At 46.3% G+C, this 20,461-nt stretch overlaps 1 protein-coding gene across 1 annotated transcript in view; it reads right to left on the bottom strand.

Annotated features, from left to right (window-relative positions):
* PTDSS2 (phosphatidylserine synthase 2) overlaps nt 1-20,461 on the bottom strand; it is a 1,317,303-nt gene that overhangs the window by 818,548 nt on the left and 478,294 nt on the right. Inside the window, exon 6 of the mRNA XM_069624133.1 lies at nt 16,377-16,427. Coding sequence (XP_069480234.1) covers nt 16,377-16,427 — 51 coding nt within the window. The remainder of the gene's footprint in view (nt 1-16,376; nt 16,428-20,461) is intronic.

Here is a 20,461-nt window from a genome sequence, read left to right as displayed (position 1 = left end):
TCTCACGGACTGGAGGCTTGGACTGCAATGTGTTGCACAAAATATGTAATCTGTCTATATAATTTGCTAAGAGATTGCAATTTTTTAAATGTATGTTTGTGGCAAAATCGGATTTTAGTTAAAGGAACTTTGGGAGGTTTTTGGACATTGTAAAGCTAACACCATAAATATGACATTTTCCTGAAATCCAATAGCCTATCTTGTCTTTGTCCTTATCCCACTCTCTAAATCAACCTATCCTTATCCCGATAACTTGTTCAAACTGTCAGAATCATTCTTGCAACCCTGCACTTGATTTCTAGTATTAGCGCCACATTGCTCTTAATTTCTGTCTTGCATAGATCTGTTACGCTCACCTGGCACCCACAGGGAAGTCGGTCGGACCCAGACAGCTGCGGTCTCCACCCACCTGATGCGTAGTGCAGCGATGACTGACTGGATCTGCCCTCCTAATCTTGTCTGCTTAACCCGTAGAAATATTTTCCTACAAGTGGAGAGATGGATTTAGCCACTTGTGGAGTCAAGTGATGGCACCCCCACAGGCCTCCCCAACTAATCACCTCCAAAATGCCCTCACAGCAATCTCACCTTATATTCTTGAAAGATGAGCTCTCCATCCTGCGTGGATTTGCAGGGGCGCGTCGATTCCAGTTACTTCACTGGTTTGAAGGCTCGGGAGAGTTCCGGAGAGTAACGACTCCGAGGTTCCTGGTGAGGACTTCATAGAGTTCAATATGTCCGAAGTTCACTCTTGTTCCCCCCTTCCTTTCTTGTCTTGGACCTGGCTCGTGAAAAGATGCTCTTGTGGCAGCTGGTGGCGCTCAGGTAAGAGTCTGTATTACCCGGCGCTGTCCGGTAAATGTTGCACGTGGAAAACGTGTTGTTTTGTCCCTCTTTACAGATACAGCACGTGAAAATATGAAGTCTCACAAAAGGATGCCTCCGGTGGTAAATCAGGTAAGTCTATGGTGGTAAGAATTATATTTGTTGGTTCCCTCGGCTCACCTTGTGGTTTTCTTTTGTCTCCTAGGTGCCGAAGTTCGGCGAAGAAATGGTGGAGGCAGCGCCGACCCGAAGGATGCTGTGAAGACTGGTGAGTATGGCGCGGCGCTGCAGCTGGAGGTGCAGCGCGTGCAGAAATGATGTTCTTGACAGGTCCGGAGACGAGATGGATCCAGAATCAGGTGTGGAATAGAAATAAGTTTGTTTTCTAACCTTGTCCCTTTCTTTCCTCTGTTTTAGAAGCTCCGGATTCGAGGCGGGCGTGGCAGAAGACTGGATGCAGGCTGCAGGCACGGTGAGCGTTACGCTGCTGGATGCAGAATAACGCGAAGGGTGTGTTGCTGGTCGGGCGTGGTTTAAATAGCCTCAAAAGTAGTCCCAGGTAAGAAGTCCCTAGAACCACGCCCGAGTAAAAAATAGTCCCTGTAGAAAAATAGTAAAATAGTCCCTTTCAGGCTTCATGTTGGATTGGAGTCATTTGCACCATGGTCTGGCTGAGGTAAGTAATGACTATGAGCCTGGCACCTAAGGCGCCAGGACTGAACCCAGATAGCCCCTAGCCGGGGCTGCTGAGGTTTTACTAAATGTCTAGATTCCTGCTCCCGGGACTGATGGGCTTGGACCAGATGCCTGGGGGTAGGCATCATGACAAGATCCTAAATCATTAGCGATATTGTGTTTAAATAAATACATTTTCCCGTAAGAAGAACAAGTTACTTACCAACTGGTAACGTTCTTTCGATTGGATGTTCCTCCAACGTATTCCTCATCTTAGATGTATTCCATCCAGATATGCTGCTCTTCGGAAATTTTTTCGGTAGAGGGCACCGTGCGTCGATGTTGTCGAGTCGATGGTCTCTCGAAGGCCTCCGTCGAGGGTGACATCATCGGGTGTACAAGTAGCACGTGCCGCGCCCGTTGGCCTCAGTTCTGTTTTTCCCCCTTTTTATCTTTGATCTTGTAGTGTGTACATTGTGCCGGCAGACAGGTATGAGCCTTGCGAGATTTGAGATGGCAATAACCCGGAAACAATCTACAGAGGGGTAGGCTGGGAGGGCGATGAGGAATACGTTGGAGGAACATCCAATCGAAAGAACGTTACCAGTTGGTAAGTAACTTGTTCTTCGAGTGGAATGTGTCCTCCAACGTATTCCTCATTTTAGATAGACTCCCAAAGCAGTATGGACAATTCCTCTGGAGTAGGGGGTAGATTTTTCGATACTCTTAGATAGCTGAGTATAGTACTGCTTTTCCAAAAGTTAGCTCCCTAGACTGGGAAGCATCCAGGTTATAGAATTTTGAGAAGGTGTGTAGCGAAAACCAAGTTGCTGCTTCGCAAATGGATCTTATTGGAACACCTCTTTGAAGGGCCGTGGAGGAGGCGATGCCTATGGTGGAATGAGCCCTTAACCCTTCCGGAGGGTCTTTTTGAGCTTGAAATGCAAAGCACAATCCAGCATGAAATTGTCTATTTTGTCACCGATTGACCCAGTTTCCTTCCTGTGTAACCTATAAACAGCTGGTTGTCCACTCTAAGTCTGGAAAGTCTAGAGATGTAAAAGCGTAAAGCTCTTTTCGGATTCAACCTGTGTAATCTTTCCTCCTCCTTTTAAGGATAGGGTGGAGGATAGAATGCGGGTAAGACAATTTTCTAACTTAAGTGAAAATCAGATATTACTTTCGGTAAAAATGATGGTTTTACCCTCAACACAACTCTGTCCTTATGGAACACAGTATAGGGTGGCCCAGAAGACAGTGCCTGCAATTCGCTCACTCTTCTTGCTGATGTTAGAGCAACCAAGAAGGCTGTTTTCCACGTTAGTTATCTTAATGGACACGTGTGCATAGGCTCAAAAGGAGCACACCAAGAATTTTAGGACTAAATTTAGATCCCAGATCGGTACTTGAAATGGGTGAGGAGGAAACACATTAGTGAGTCCTTTTAAGAATTGTATTATCAAAGGAATTTTGAAGTAGGAGCATTCTTCCGACGAGCGCTTGAAAATGGAAAGCGCCGCAAGGTAACCTTTTATTGTTCCAATATTCAGACCGCTATGTGCTATGGTCAGAAGGAAAGATAATACTTCCGGAACAGAATATAGAAAAGGATTGATATTCTTTTCTCTGCACCAGTTGCAAAACTTTTTCCAACGGCAACGGTATAGAGACTTAGTTGCTGGCCTTCTTGCCGAAAGCAACACCTCCATAACGTCATCTGGAAGGTTCCAATCCCTGTATCTCAGCCTTTCAGATACCAAGCATGAAGGTTGAGCGTTTTGACCTCTGGATGGAGAACCTGACCCTCCATTTGAGAGAAATACTGGTGGACAGATGGACATGTCTAAAAGGTCTGGGTACCACGTTCTCCTGGCCCAATCCGGGGCAATTAGGATCATGCGGCTCCGAAACCTTCTCAGCCTCCTGATGGCATGAGGAATGACGGGAATCGGAGGGAACGCGTAATAGTGGGAAATTACACTCCACCACGAACGCGTCCCCTAGGGCTCCTCTCGGGGGAAATTCCCTTGAGCAATACCTTTCGCATTTTCGGTTATTTCCGGTTGCAAACAGGTCTACTTGAGGGGTTCCCCAAAGGGCGAAGATCTCTTGAATGACTTCCTGAGCCAGTTCCCATTCGTGGGATACCGCGCTCTGCCTGCTCAGAGCATCTGCCGTCATATTCTCTTCCCCGGCTAGATGAATTGCTGTTAGAGATTCCCTCCTAAATTGCCCAATACCAGAGCTGCATTGCCTCTCTGCACAGGGATAGTGACCCCACACCTCCTCTTTTGTTTAGGTAGTGCATGGCCACTGTGTTGTCCGTCATTATCAGGACATTCTTTCCCCTGACAGATGGCAGGAAGGCCTTCAGCGCTAGTCTGATTGTCCTCAGCTCTAAAAGGTTGATATGTAGTTTGGACTCCGACGGAGACCAACGACCGCTGATTGTCAAATTGTTGGCATGAGCTCCCCAACCCAGGAGTGAGGCGTCCGTCACTACTGTGATCTCTGGCCATGGTTGCCAAAAAGGTTCTCCTTTTAGGATGTTCTCTGTACAGGTCCACCATATAAGGTCTTGTCTGACCTTGTTCGGAATCTGAAGATCCGTCATTTGACCCGAGAACTGGGACCACTGACTCTTTAGGGCCCATTGAAGGGATCTCATCCTCAAGCGTGCTTCTGGCACCAGAAAGATGCAGGATGCCATGAGGCGAGCAACCTTAAAAAGTCGTAAGCCTGGAGATGTTGGGCATTTTGCAATTTGGAAACCATCTGAAGAATTCTTGAGCCCTCGACTTTGGAGGCGAGCTCTTTCCCAAGGACGTGTCTAATACAGCTCCTATGTACTGAAGCTGTTGAGGTGGTGTCATCTGTGACTTCTTGAAATTGAGGGAGAAGCCCAGTTTGTGGAGGAAGTGGCAGGTGACTTTCAGATGATCCAGCGCTTTCTCGGCAGAGCGCGCTCTGGTCAACCAATCGTCCAGGTAGGGGTAGACATGAATCCCCCCTCTCCTGAGGTGTGCTGCCACCACTACCATTAACTTGGTGAAGACCCTCAGGGCGGAGGTCAACCCGAATGGCAGGACTCGAAACTGATAGTGTGAGTCGCCAACTATGAACCTCAGGTATTTCTGTGTTTGAGATGAATCGGCACATGGAAATAAGCATCCTGGAGGTCCAATGACACCAACCAGTCCTGGAGTTGAAGGGCCTGACGGATCTGAGAAAGGGTAACCATCTTGAACTTGTCCTTCCTGGGGAACTTGTTCAAGTTTCTTAAGTCCAAGATGGGTCTCAGTCCTCTGTCCTTTTTGGGGATCAAAAAATACGGGGAGTACCAACCCTTGTTCCTCTCCGCTGCAGGTACTAGTTCTATAGCACCTTTCTCCAGCAGGGTTAGAACTTCCTGCTGTAGGAGCGGGTTTGAAAGTTTCAACGGGTGTCTCCCTGGTGGATTGCTTTGAGGTTGCTTTAGAAGAGGAAGGCAATAGACTTGGGCTATAATTTCAAGAGCTCGAAGATCTGAAGTGATGGCTCACCATTCTTGCAGATGCTGCGACAGCCTGCCTCCTACAGGTGTTTTGTGGTGCAAGTCCTCAAAGTGGTTTTCTGGCAGATGTTGCAGCTGCTGATGGCAAAGAGGCTGCAGCTGGAGCTGGCTTAGCACGTTTTCCTCGTCCACCACGAGTGGCCTTTCTTTGGCCCCTTTGACTGGCCATTCCTCTCGTCTTCCCGTATGAGTTGTAATAACGATAGGATTGTCCCCTCCATGATTGCCCATGCGCACAAAAAGGCTGAGGTTGCCTAATAGCAGCTCCTAAGGATTTTGCAGCTGCTTTTGAGGTCTGCAACCTCTCAAGGCTCTCGTCAGCCTTGTTGCCAAAAAGGTGAGACCCGTCAAAAGGCATGTTCAGGAGGCGGTTCTGTACATCCGGTGCAAAACCCGACTTCCGTAACCACGCAAACCTGTGCATTACTGTGCTAGTGCCCATGGACCTGCTTACACTATCCGCAGTGTCCAATCCAGATTGAAGGGATTCCTGCATGGCCTCCTTTCCATCTCCAACGATGGCTAGGAAACCTTTCGTTTCTTCCCCTTCTGGTATGTGCTCCGCCGCCATTGCGATGCACTCCCATAGTGTGCACGAAAATTTTGCCAAGGCACATGTGGAGTTGGCAGATTTTAATGCCATGCTCCCGGCTGAAAATACCTTCCGTGCCCAACCATCCACACGCTTATCGTCTGTCTGGAGTGACAGAGGGGTACGCAAGTTTGTTGGAAGCTGTTGCTGCTTGTATGCCCAAACTCTCGGGAGTTGGATGTTTTGACAGATAGCCGGGGTCGCTACTGACTGGGTGGTATTTTGATGCGAGGTATTTATTTACCGGAGGAATAGAATCCAGAGTTTCCTAATTTTTGGCCACCCTGTTTTGTAAGGCTACATGAAAAGGTAGTATTGGGTCTTCAGTGGGCCATGGTCCAATATGTCTGTTAAATCGTACTAGACGAATTGGGCTGGTGGTCTAGCCCATCCCAAGTTATCTTCCACCTTGGTCATTAACTGACGGTAAGATGGACTGGCATGCTCTCCTGGATCTGGTCTACCGAAGTCATTCTCAGGAGGGTGTCAATGCCACTTGCATTGTGTAAAGACTCCACCAAATCCCTCATTCTGCTTTCCTCTGAGATCAAGGATTCTGGGACATTTGGGGTGCCATACTCCAATCCAAAAGGTACATTTTTCTCCTGAGATCTCTCCTGTTTCTCAAAAATTGAGATCAAGGATTTGAAAAACTCCTTCCTAGGGAGAGGCCTGAAAACCTTCTCTGGGAGAGGAGGAGGAAGAGGTGTAGTTCGAGGCTCTGAAGGAATTACATGTTTTTTAACTGTCCTTCTCATTTTCTGGCTGCCGTGGCCTGGTTGGAGCCTTTGGCGCCAAGGGTTTTGGCGTCGACGTCGATAAAGGCGTCGATGACATAGTGGTCGTTGACAGGGTCTGCTTCAAGGGCGTCGAGGCGGCCTTCAACTGTTTCCCCTACGAGGTTTGATAGGTCTCGGACGGCGTCGGTGACTGAGCGGTCCACTCGACTATTTATTGCTCGGCATCCTGGAAGGTTCCCTATCCTTCCTTTTACGATCACCCGGGCTCGAGGGCGCGCAAGTGTCGGAGCGATGACGCTCCCGGCCGGCTTCCGAAGAAGAAGCGGACCGAGGCTTCGCCTTCTCAAACACCTCCATCATTTTGACCCTGAATGCTTCCCACTCTTCGGTAGATGAATGTTTTGTGGGGCATTTAATTTTCGGAGACTCGTCCGACGACGAGGTGGAGGGAGACCTATTGCATCGTTTCTTCGACGAAGACGACGAGCGATGAGAATCGCTTCGGGATCTAGATCGATGCCTTTCGCATCGAGGAGATTTTTCCCTATGGGGTCTCGACTCAAAGCTAGAGGCTTTCCTCTCCTTTCTCGCAAGGCCTTCCCCATCATCGCCTGACACTTCGAACAGGCCTCCATGTTGTGGCCTTCCCCGAGACACCACAAACACTCGCAGTACGGGTTGTGATGAACATTTTTGAGCCGCACGACTTGCATTTCTTAAAACCTGATCTTGGGGTCGTGGTCAGCGTCGATGACGAGGACATAATTACTTCTCGTTATATTATATTTCTTGACAGAACTCGAGGCGCGCCGAATATCCGAAGCAACATACTGTGGAAAAATGGAACTGAGGCCAACGGGCGCCACGCATGCTACTTATACACCCGATGACGTCACCCTCGATGGAGGCCTTCGAGGGACCATCGACTCGATGACATCGATGCACGGTGCCCTCTGCCTAAAAAAATTCAGAAGAGCAGCAAAGCTGGATGGAATACATCTAAGATGTGGAATACGTTGGAGGACACAATCCACTCGAAAAGGGGTACACTGCGTGAAGGGTTACAACTGCAGCATAACTTTAGATATTCACAGTTGGCGTGCCTCTTTTCTTAGCCATTAAATTAAAGATTTGCCTTTCACTTTTAAAACCAATTCCTCTTTTCACTGCTCTATTTTCCTAAAAATTAACCTCACTCTATCTTGCATAACTCACCCAATTTACCAGCTAGCGACCTAATTTCACTTCCATAGTGTACCTGTGATCTATAGCTATACCCCAATTAAAAAAGTTGCAAAGTTACCAACGTGTCAGTCTGCTACAATCTGTTTCAACCCTGCCACTCATTTTTTAACTCTATGCTTTTGGTAATCCATTCTTTGTGATTGTTAGTGTATTTGCATTGTGGCTTTAGTAAGGAATTATATTTGCTTCAAGGTTTTTCACACACATTCATTATGTATTTGTCCATTTCCGAGTGTCATTTCATCAACATTGCAAGGGAGTAAACATTTGTTTCTCTTATTTGGGGAGGGAAGGTCAGATTTGAATTCTGTTTCCCCATTTGTCATTCCCGATTACCTGCTGCTTCTGTTTATCCACTCAGAATTGATTATTTGTGGGTTGAGGGAACATTGCAGGGGGAAATTCTAACTTAAGTGCTATTTTACCTAAACCAAAAGTGCTCCTATTCTGCTGTGCTGTGTATATGTTCCACTAGTAAGTTAAACCATGTGCATTGCTCACCTTCTCATTGTTATTATCACCACATTGATGATTGCTGCTGCATATTAAAAAAGTGAATGATTTCTTTTGAATTTTCAAATAAATAAATATTGTATTTTATCAACCAGCCTGGTTCATAGTCCATTGTGACCCGGGGTATATGAAAAGGGGATGTGATATGAGTGGTGTACCATCTCAATATTGAATATAATATTTTAAAAAATAAGCATTTCAGTTGTGCGCTGCATACTAAGCCAAGACTAAGGTGTGCGTCGCCTGATTGAAATCCTTAACAGTGTACAGTCCCATCGACTACCTTACGCCCAGACGAGGAACCACTGGGGGCAGAGATAGGAAACAAACAGTTAAACTTTATGGTGAACTCCGGGGCAGAGAAATCATGTCTATGTGAAGGCAATCTTCCGCTAACTGGTAAAAATCTCGAGACGCAGGGATTCTATGGGGCTGTGGTCACAGTTCCGTAGACTAAAGATTTGGATGTTAAGATAGGGATCAGAACAGTGCGAGCACCCCTAGTTTACCATGAAAATTCACCTGTCAATTTACTGGGAAGACACCTCATCAGAAAGCTCAACATGACAATAGCACTCACAGACAGGGGTGTAACGTGCTTTACAACAGGCTTGTGTCCCCTCCGAGCAATGTTACTGATACAAACGATAGCCAACGACACAGTGGTGCGAGGGATTTCCACCAATGCAGATATGTTGATCTATGGCATACAGGTATTGGCGAGAGTAGTGCCAGAATTCACACGAAAAGAAGAGTACCCTCTGATTTGGTTTCTCGCCCCAGTGGACGCCCCCGAAATATTGCCTGGTACTGCCCTCTCACTAGATCTACAAGGGGTACAGGTGTCAGCAAAACGCATTGTGGCAATTGGCCTGGACACGCATGGGTACGAGTGGCGAACAGTGTTGTGCAGACCCAAACATAGCTTCGCATGCATGGACGAAGAGTTGTTCACTGACAGTGACACTGATGGGGAAATAATGATGGAAATATGTATGCCATGTGATATAATTAAACAAAACAGTGACAAACCCCCTCATGGCCATTGTCAGTGCACCACCGTCATTTTGCAATGCAGATTTACAGCAGGTACCACCAAATCTATGGACCACAAACCCACATGATGTGGGGTTATTAAAAGAAGTGACCCTAGTAAGAATAAAACTCAAGCCCGAGCCACACAATACCCCCTCATCAAGGGATGCGGAGGAAGGAATAAAAGACAATACGCGCACTACTGCAACAGGGCATCATTGTCCACTCCAATTCCCCATGTAATACTGCAATTTATCCAATAAAAAAAGCGAAGGGGGGGGGGGGTTGTGGCATATGGTGCAAGACACCTGCTTGATCTCTATGGAGTTGTGTTTTCCCATCACGGATCGCCATGTCAAACGGACCCCGTGCTGAGCGCTTCCTAGAGGTGGTTCTACATTGTAATTTTTGAGAGGCTAGGAGCAGTGCCATGGCCTTACTCATATCCCAGTTGTAATATGCCAGCAAATTAACCATCCATTCGTGCCCCAATAGTGCATATGCATCCAATCTTATCATATTTGCATTGGTGCCATGGTTGTTTACCTCGGATTGCTGGGCTTTTATGCATCTCTCTAGGGTGGCATGTGTCATGATGCCTACCCCCGGGGATCCAGACCAGGTCCAGCAACCCCGGAAGAAGGCATCAAGTTATTTTGGGCAAGCCCAAAAACGCCTGCTAGGGGCTGTTTGGGTGTGGTCCTGGCGCCTATGGCGCCAGGCTCATATGGAGAGTCAGTCCTGGTGCCATAGGCGCCAGGCTCAGAGTAGAACTTACCTGATGCAGACCATGCTGCAAGAGCTCCAAGCCAAATGAGGCTTGGATGGGACTATTTTACCTAGGGACTATTTTTTACTCGGGCGGGGCTGGGGAGGAATACTTACCTGGGACTACTTTGGAGGCTATTTAAACCACGCCCAAAGAGCAGCACATACTTCGTGTTATTCTGCATCCAGCACCGTAACGCTCACCGTGCCTGCAAGTCTGCATCCAGTCTTCTGCCACGCCCCCCTCGAGTTTGGAGCTCCTAGAAAAAGGGAGAAAGAAGGAGAAAAGGTTAGAACAAGAGCAATACCTTTGATCCTTACCTGAATTCCCGATCCATCGCGCCTTCGAGCAGGAAGAAAAGTTATTTTATGCGCGTCGCCTCGCCTGCTGCAGCGCCGCGCTGAACTCACCGGCCTTCGCAGCATCCTCACATTCCACCGCATCCTCCTGCATGTTCCCGCCGCATTCCGGCACCTACGGAGTAGACAAGAACAGCAAGGTGAGCCAAGGGAATACACAGAGGAATATTAGTAACCCCCCCATAGACTTACCTGAATTTACCACCGCGGGTACTATTCCTCTTCACGGGTCGGCGCAGCTTCCACTGCATCTTCGCCGAACCACGGCCCCTAAGGGGAAACAAAAGGACAGCAATGTGAAACAAATGGACTATCAAGGGGAACCCTCCTCACCACATTAGACTTACCTGATTTAACCGCCGGAGGTATTATTCCCCGAGACTTCATACTTTCTCTCAGTGCCTGAATAAGGGAGAAAGCAACAGGTTACATATTGACATTATTTATCGAAGTGTTTGAGAAATACAAATCCTTACCAGAATATTACCGGTTGCCACGAGGAACTCTTCACTAGGGTAAAGCTGCAATCTGCAAGGAATCGGACAAGAGTGAAAGTCAGGCATTTGAACGCTTACGAACGACATACTTTTCAGAGTCACTATTTTTCTGGAATTCACCAATTCCTTCGAGCCAGTGAAGCAACTGGTTATCAACGCGCCCCTGCGCTTAATGCAAGATGGAGAGCTCATCTTTTCAAACCATCAGGTGAGACTATAAGAGGGGACATCAAAGGTGATCCGTGGGGAGAACAGCGGGGGGTTGGGGGATTTACACTCAACTCCTCGGGTGGTTAATTCCCTTTCTCCATTTGCAGAAGAATATTCCTACAGGCCAAGCAAACAAAGCTAGGTGGGCCAGTCCAGTCCGTCATCTCGGCCCTACGCATCACATTGGTGGAGACCGCAGCTGTCCAGTTCAGATCGACGCCTCTGTGGGAGCCAGGTGAGCGTAACAGCATGTTACTTCCGAACTGTATGTTCAACTCAGAAGCTTGCTATCACTGGGTGTATTAGAAACATATGACATTTCCCTACAGAGATACCAAAGTCAGTGGTTTATGAATACGCAATCCAAACAAGAGTGCAATTTACCATTAGACCAAGTTGTTTGTAATGGTGCACCACCTGCCCCCTTGGTTTTGAGACAGATTAGTTTGTGGGCTTTCAAGCATTTTCCCCAACCTGATGTTTTGTGTCTGTTTATGGGACAGGTTTGTTTTGGGTGACCATACACGTTTCATGATCTATCTGTTCCTCATTGTATAATTCATACTCAATGGTCTCGTTAAAATCCCCAGCAACCATAACATGCCCAGTGGGATACAGTTCAAACCAATGATGTAGAATGGTATCCACTTTCCTTCTCTGAGATCGTGATACTTCAGTCCCCAGTGGATCTCAGTAATGTATGATGGTCTCAAAATCCGGGGCATGAATGATAGTGGGTAATAAATAGGGAAAATCGGTGCCTGTAAAAAAAAAGTGGTTAATGTACAGATGGATCTAGCACCAATGGCCAGGCCTCCTTTCAAACGCCCCCTAAGGCCACCTATAGCAGGTTTACGTACGATACTATATCCGTCAATGACAAAAGCGTCTGACATACAAGTCTCCCGCAAAAGAAAATCATCACTAGTCAACAACAGTGACAAGCCACATGTGTTTGTGGAAGGTCAAAGTAACGTATCAGGGATCAATTTGTCAACAACCTTACGTGTGGCAGCGTTGGGTGTTACAGTGGACAAAGTAGCCAATAAACTAGACCTTTCATTGGCATGAGGGCCCTAGGGTTTAGTTGATGGGGGGCCAGATATGTATTTCGGCACTGCTTCCTCTATGTGGGCATATGTAGATAGCTTTCGGCATACCGTTAGCTTGAAGCCCACTTTCCTCAAAGCCAGGTGGTAAGTGCTCAGCAAGGTTGACACAGCAGGTGAGGCAAGTTACAGAACAGCCCAGTTTGTGGGGCTGTTGGCTTTCGGGAGTTCCATATGTGCAATATCTTCGCTTTGGATGTTTCTGAGGGCAGGTATATTCTGGAATAGGTTCATAATAAATCCACGGTTCATAAATGGACTTGATGCACTGTGATTTATTTCTCCAAGTTTTACCCATTTTCCCAGAGGTAGATCAGCATAGTCATTTGAATTCCTTCAGAGCCTCCTAAGTGGTGCTTCTATCTGATAGGGTGTATTGAAATTAATTGCTGGTCTCTCATCGTTATGAGTCGTGTTGCTGACAGGGCAGGCATTGAATCCTTTGTGACCTGCTATCGTTTGAGAGGTAATGTAGGTGTTCATGTTTTTATTTTTTGTGGGTGGCATCTTGCGTGGTTTGGCAGTGGTATTTGGCACGCATGAATTTTCCAGCAAGGTTGTGTGGCCATGTTGCCTGGTGGACACATTGGCGTCAAGTGTTGTTGCTCCGTTGTCTGGATTAAACAGAGAAAGAGTCGAGCGCAATGCATTTAGTAGACCCATTTGTCACAAAGTCCTGTAGCGCATTTGTGTTGCAGTTTTTGCAGGGCCATTCTTTTTCAGCCATCTGTCTAGGGGTGCATGTAACGGGACCTCTCTAGATGTGCCATCCTCTTGGATAGAATTGGTTCTGGTGAGCCCTGTTGTCGCGCTCTGGAACCGAACAATGGTGCAACGCGGTGGTACTGTGCCAGGAATGGATGCTTTCTCAGGCAAGTTGGCAGTCGCGGCCGATGGATGGGCCAAGGCTTCTGTAGATTTCCTGCCAATTGGTGGCATTTTCCCAGCCGCAAGCGATGTGTTTGAGTCCACCATTTTGCCGCCTGCGTGCTTTGCGGCCTGTAGTCTCATTTGTGTGTCGGCTATTTCTCCGTCATTTGTTACATGTTTTTGGCAATTGTGAGTGACATGTTATGGGCGGTGGACAGGCTGACTCCAATGGCAGCGCTAGCATTTTTGTTGATCTGGTTCATAGCCAACGGTGGCGTTGTAAGGTCGATAGTCGGCAATGTATCAGGAGGGCCAGCCCCTTTTTTTGTTGCTGGGCTGGGTGGGGGACAGACCACCTCTGTCAATTCTCCACCAGTTTGTTTTCCTTACGAGTATGCATGATAATGTCCACAACCCTCCCCAGTACATATTTAAGCTCCTGTTGTTCCACTGCCACAGTGGAGCAAAGTATGAAAAGTGCCTCAATAAAGGCCAGTATCGCATTCTGGGAGTGGGGGAGGAGGGGTTTGCCTCCCTGGGTGGGCTCTGCAGGGTTGAGCTGTCTGACACTATGGTTTCTTCATCAGAATCGTCATCACTAAATTGAGAATATGATAGCAATTGATCCAGATCCGGGGTATCAGATAAACGGGAGCCAGTAGTGTATTCAGGTTAACAGAGGAATTGAGTGTTCCCTTTGCTTGTCCCAATGAGTTTCTTCGGAAATCCAGGCACAAGTTGAGGAGGGAATGATTGTTATCAGTACCTGGGAGAATGTCTGATCTTGCTCCGTAGGGGTGGAGCCGTGTTACTTGATGTGAAAGTGGGTGGCACAGGCATACTAGGGTCCTCGGTAGCGGTGGATATTGGCATCCTATAGTAGTCAGTAATTAAGTTAAATAGAGAGATGCAGGCGCACTGCAACGCTCCTCTCCTCCAAAGCAGCAACAATGGAAAACAAACTCTTCATCAGGGAGGCACCATGGTCTACTTCTCCTCACACCCTTATCACCTTATTGACCCAAAGCTCTGAGGCAGGAAAATTGACTGTCAGCGGGTACGTGAGCACATTGATTCTTATAAAGGGTTTGTACAGACATTGGCACAGTTCAGTCATGGGACAAACACATTTGTGCTTGTTGGAAACATCAGCCACCAAAGCTAATCCCTTGTTAATAGGAGCAGACCTAGAAGCGGGATGTCATTCTGTTGTCCCAATAAAGGATTTGGAATATGTTACAGATGCATGCAAGTTCAGAAAAGGGACTTGCACGTGGTTGTGCATACGTAGAGTGATCATGGTGGCAAGCACTATTTATAGAGCATGTGGCCGTTAAGAGCTGTGATGAATCGCGGGATTCAATCACTTCTGCCCGGGGGAAGCCTTTCCTTGGGAGGCTAAAGAGGTGAGCCCGCTACGCAGCATTACGCCTAGGGGTGGCGGCAAGCGGGATCTCGCAGGAAGCGACTTCCCTCTTGGGGGACAAGGACCCCCGTTACACAGAGGAAATCCCTAAGGTCCTTTCTCTTGGACCAAAGTAACATCAAGGCTTAAGACTATGCAGATCAAGCCACTGTTTGCTAAAGTACCATAAGCGCCAAGATCCCATCTGAAGGAATATATAGTAAAACCACTGTGAAGAAAGAGTGAGTAATAATGACTGATCAATGGTTGCAAACCAACAATACTGTGACAAGGAGGAATGAGCGAGTAATGAGGAGTGCTCAACTAGAAACGAAAAAGGACTATAGTTCTTCGCTGGGGAGGATCCAGAAATATAACAAAAAGGGAAGGAGGACCACTGTCAGAAAGAAGTGAAACCCAGGAGTTTCAAATCAGCAGCCTGGTGGAAGTTGATTGTGACTGGGAAGATCCTGCACAGGGAGGAAGCAACCAGCTGGCATGTACAAGAGACAAAAGGATCTTAAGGCAGCGGAAAGCAGGGGAAGGGAACCCCGAAAGAGAACCAGTTGCGGGTGGTGGCATGACCCATGAGAAGTGGACTGGGCAGTCTAGCAACAACGCTGAGACAACTGAAAGGCTGGCCCAGCGTAACCGCAGAGAAGAAGCAGAAAGACACTGAGTGCAAGCAGAAGCCGTCCTGAACAAACAAGGCGAGATCCCTTATCCTGAAGGCAGGCCTGGTGAAGTCAACCTGTGGGAAAAAATGCAACTGAGAAGGCGGGCGGCCCGGTAGGGAACACATGAATAATTAGTACCTGCATCATACTTGTCCCAGTAATGAAAGTGAAATGCATCACAGAACTCATTCCCTTCGTTCCAGTGGTACAAGGCAGAACCGAGAGAGCAAAATATATCACAGGATCCATCATACTCGTCTCAGTAGTACAAGAGAGAACAGAGTGAAGTACAGTACAGGACACATCCTACTTGTCCCAGTGATACAGAAACAAAGTAAGACAAACATATTTAGGGATGCACCCTAATAGTCCCAGTACTACAAGAAAACGCACAGAGAGTGAGACTTATTACAACACCTATCCTACTCGTCTCAGTGATACGAGAGAGAATCAAACTAGTGAGAAGATAACAAACCTTAGAATTACAGAGATTATAAATCACAGAAATAGGAATTGTATTGCTTCAGAGATATCGGAGGAGAAACTTTAAAAGACACTTGAGAAAAGTAAAAAAAAAGGACCAAATCAAATGCCAAGAACACCAAGGAGGAGAAGGTTTCAAAACCCAGAAAGGGGGAAACCAAAGACGTGGGCAAATCCCTTAAAGGAACTGAAAAAGCAATTACGAGAAATAGCCAAAGACTATTTAAGAATCTTATACTGAGGCTGGGGAAGCCTACCAGGAGAAGGGAGTCATTCGCCTGGCCTTTCTGTTATTTTGTCCTAGTGGTAGAGTCAGCATAGCTTAGCTTTGGACAGAGGACAGACTATTTACTTTGGACTTTACGACAGACGACGCACACCTTTGTTAGTTTTGTTAGGTAGGGTAATCCATAGAATAGGGATAGTGAGGCCTTTTCACATATTATTTAAATAAAATATCCATAAGAATGTCATCACTTGATCTTTCTCCTAACCTACCACAGAGTCCATTGTGGAGATCAAGGATAGCCACCAAAGAAAATCAACTGTCACGCAGAGTGGGTACTTACCAGCTTCCCATTTTATTTTTATTACAGCAGAAAATTTAAACAGTGCTCATTTTATTTTTGTGGTACACATGCTGCCTTTTGGTGGGGCAGCTTCATCAGTTTTCAAAACAAGGATGTTTATGTCCCTAAAATTGGTAAAAGGAGAGGGCAGAACATCATACTGCTCATACCTTAGACTAAATGCATTATTTAGCAACATTTAGATACTGAGAATTAAAAACCTTTGATCATTCTAAACAAAGATACACACCTTAATATACCAACCAACAAAATGAGCAGGAACAAATCCATCAACTTTATCCTGTATGCAAAAAGAAAAGAAACAAAAAATAAGTTAGATGCTTTCATGCTGGTGAAGCTCAGGAAATATAAAACGTACAAAGAACCATGATTCATTGATGCATTCTACCCAAATGTAGACATCAGACTTTAAACTCTGATCAAGTATTCAAGCAATGTTTCTATGTTCCAAAAAGCAAGTAAACATTAAATAGTTCTTGGAAATGTAAATGGTGGAACTGGTTCCGATTATTTGGAAATAATTAAGTGAAAAAACCTTTAGTTGAAGTGACTAAGGTTATCGCTTAACGCAATAAAACTTTTGAAATTCAGCAATTGTTGGAAGCTACGACACCAAACTCCGATTCCCCATATTTCTTTTTACCAATGCAAGACATTCGCGTGAGAATCCCGACGTGAACAGAAAGACAAACATGCTTAAAATAATATTAGAAAGGGGAGAGGGCATGTTCACGTTCGTGGAGTATGGGGTAATGGTAAAACAAACAACTGGCTAGTTTGAGAGTTTTGCAAAGAGCTAGGGAAGACAATTTCGTTCATTTCATTTTCATCTTTTTGCAAGAAAAAAATATGTGCTTGCAATATGTTTAGAGAACCGTAATGTTGATGTGAGAAGTCAATGAAGTTTGGAACTTCGTCGCTGGAAAAAAAATGTGATTTAAATATTTTTAAGAGGACAGTAGGTGGCTCTATTTCTGAGAAGCCCGAGTGTATGTGTGTAGTGGTCGTATCTGTGATGTCGCGCAAAAGGTAATTTAGCTATAGACAGGAAAACAATACTGTCCCGCAAGATTCTCTCACTGGAAAATCATGCGGGAACAAAAGAAACCAAACACACACTAATTAATAAGTCTGCCAAAACATAGTAATTAGCATGCACATTTTTTACTCCCTGAAGGACATGGCCATTGGGGCATGGGAGAAAGAAAATGTCATGAGTTGCAGTTTAGAAACATGAAATGTTTAGTACTACAGTATACAGGTGAAGTACAATATAGCAAAACCCTTGAAATTCAGTTAATCAACTTTAGTTGAAGTGACATTAACGTGAAACTATAATGCAATGAAACGTTTGCAATTCAGGTAGTGTTGGACAACACCACCTCAACTCAGACACTCTCCCACAGTGCAGCCAATAGTGCACTGATGGCATCACTGGAAACTAGAGCACAGTGATGACTTCAAATTGGCCAACATGAAAAAATACACATCAGAATACAAAAATTAGATGGTATTTTTCAAGACATATGATAAACATTCTATAAATGTGTGCGTAAAATAGGCTCAGCTATGGGGTAAAATGTCTGCAGGTCAAGCCCAGAGAGGATATTTGGACGCTTAGACATCAGAGGCAGTCTTGCGCAGAGTTGTGGCCTTAGGCGGAGTGGGTGCTATCTTTAATGGGCTAGTAACATTTATTTTAATTACTTATGTGACACCTAGGCAAAGTGTTTCCCCCGGAAATGTACTGGGCACATCAGAACATTCTTTGTGTTTTCGGCCTCCAAGCCTACTGGAAGTCTTGCTCTGGTCAGCATCAGACATGCTTCACACGGATCCCAAACCATTGGAGCACCATGACGTATGGGATTGATCTTCAGTCGTTTTATCATGTTTAGCAATAATCTGGATGCCAGGAGAAGCCACAGTAGACCAGCTGACCACAGGCCCTTTTGTAACTGGGGCGAGATGCGAGAGCTCCAGCTTCAAATCCTCTAGCAATGGATGAGTGCATGGCAACATAGGTAAGATAACCACAGCTCCACTACTTGGGGTGTGTGGCAGGAGTGTCTGCTTGGTGTTGGGGGCAGATCAGCCCCTCTTCCAGGTGCTTCAACCTCCACTACTTCATCCAATGTTTATGCCCTGCAGTGATCTGCCTCAGCCGGTGCATAGCCAATGCATAGCTCGTCCTGCATTTTTTAAAAAAAGATCTTTATTATTTTTAACATATAAAACATTCTTCAACGTCAAACAATTGCTCTCCCTTTCTCCCTCTCTCCCCCCCTCCCCCTCTCCCCCTCTCTCCTCCTCTCTCCTCCTCGGAACTCAAGACGACAGTGGCAGGGCACGTGGTCACAGGTGCTCGGAACAGTTCGGAGATTCAAAACATTCAGGATACGAATTCTGTGAGGGCACCACTGCAGCATATAGTCCCTCTGCAAATATTGGAGGATGGGGCCCCAAATCACTTGGAAGTCTTCAGGGATACCCTGTATTTTGTAGGTCATCCACTCCATAGTAATAAATTGCCAAACTTTCCTGAGCCATTGGAGTTTTGTTGGAGACGCCCGCTGTTTCCAATACTGAGCTATTGTTAGCCATGCAGCTATCACAAGGACCATGATCACGTTTCGTTGTGGCCTGGTGTATGTTTTTTGTTTTGGGTTGCAAAGTCCAGCAAGCCATACCCCTTCCTCTAAAGTTTCAACCCCTTGGACCATTTTCCCCACTTGGGCCTTGACTTCGTTGCAGAAACTTGCAATGACTGGACATGACCTCCATATGTGCTTCCAGTCTCCTTGCTGGTGCGACAGCCTCACCAAAATTGTCCATCTGTGCTGGGGTATATTACTTTTAATCTCTCTGGCGTCAGGTGCCATTGCAATAAGACCTTTTGCCACATCTCCCTCAGATCAATTGATCTGGTCAGTTTGGAGATATTTCGCCATGCCTCCTCCCAGTAGGGCCGCAATATTGAGTCCCCCAATGTTCCCTCCCACTTCTTCATATATCTCCATTGGACTTCCTCCCGTTGCACTTTCAAGTGTGTATATAAATTTGATATTAGTCTACGAGTACCTGAGTCTGTTGTCATGTAGGTTTCAAATTTCGTGAGGTCCCTTGTTACCGCCTCCCCGTTGGCCAGGATGAAAGCCAGTGGGTTAGTTGTGCATGTTGATAATTTTCCGTCCTTGCTACTCGTAGTTCCTGGACACATTCTCTGAAGGATCTAAGTGACTGGGCTTTGTATATGTCACAAATCTTTGTGCAGCCTGCTTGTTTCCAGGTAGTGTATGCATTAGGGTCCATCCCCGGCAGAAAGTCAGGGTTTCCAAACAATGCGTGAAGGGGGATGGATGTGTTGTCACGTTTCCCCTTTTTACTGCTGAATCGCACGCGTTAAGGGATGCACTCATAATCTCGCTTATTTTAGTGTTCAGATGTCTGTTTCTTGTGGGACCAAAGAAGGTTTGAGAGCAGAGCTGCTGCTACTGCTATATCCTGTTTCGTCGACTTGTGCTGCAGGGAGCCTGCCACCCATTCCTTGATCACCCGCAGTTGTGCTGCTTCGTAGTACCTCTTGAAGTGAGGAAATGCCAGTCCGCCCTCACCCACCTGCGCTGTCAACGTAGTCATTGCTACCCTTGGTTTCTTATGCTGCCACACATATGCAGAAGTCATCCTGTTTAGCGACCTAAATAAGGACTTGGGGAGCCTTATCGGAAGAGCCTGGAAGTAATAAAGGACCTCCGGGAGAATTGTCATCTTGACTGCCGTAATCCTTCCCCACCATGAGGTGGAGAGGGGAAGACCACCTTGCCAGAAGTTTTTGCACCTGGGTAAGTAGGTTCGGGAAATTTGCCGCGTAAAGCTGCGTTATTGAGGAGGTCATTTTAATTCGAAGATACGCTATGCTATTCTGTGCCAGTTTCATATCCTGCGCCTGGGCCAGACCGCAATCACAGATGGGTCGGCTGTCAAATGTATCTCCGACTTGTTTTTATTTATTTTGAGGCCTGATATGGCTCCAAAAGCCTCCAGTTCATGCATAAGCTTGGGTAAGGATTTGGTTGGTTCTGTTAGGGTTAACAGCATATCGTCGGCGAAAGCCAGAGCTTTATGTTCCAGTCCCCCCATCTGAATTCCCTTGACCTGGTGCCGTAGACGTATCCTCGCTGAAAGGGGCTCTAGAAGTAGGGCATATAGGAGAGGGGAAAGTGGGCATCCCCGTTTTGTTCCTCTCGTCTGGGTGACAGCTTGAGACGGGAAGCCGTTAATTGAGATTCTCATTGTAGGGTTTCTATAGTTGGA

This window comes from Ambystoma mexicanum, chromosome 11 (assembly GCF_040938575.1).
Source record: "Ambystoma mexicanum isolate Mex_15411 chromosome 11, UKY_AmexF1_1, whole genome shotgun sequence".
Lineage (NCBI taxonomy): Eukaryota > Metazoa > Chordata > Amphibia > Caudata > Ambystomatidae > Ambystoma > Ambystoma mexicanum.
This window is presented reverse-complemented; position numbering and strand designations above follow the sequence as displayed.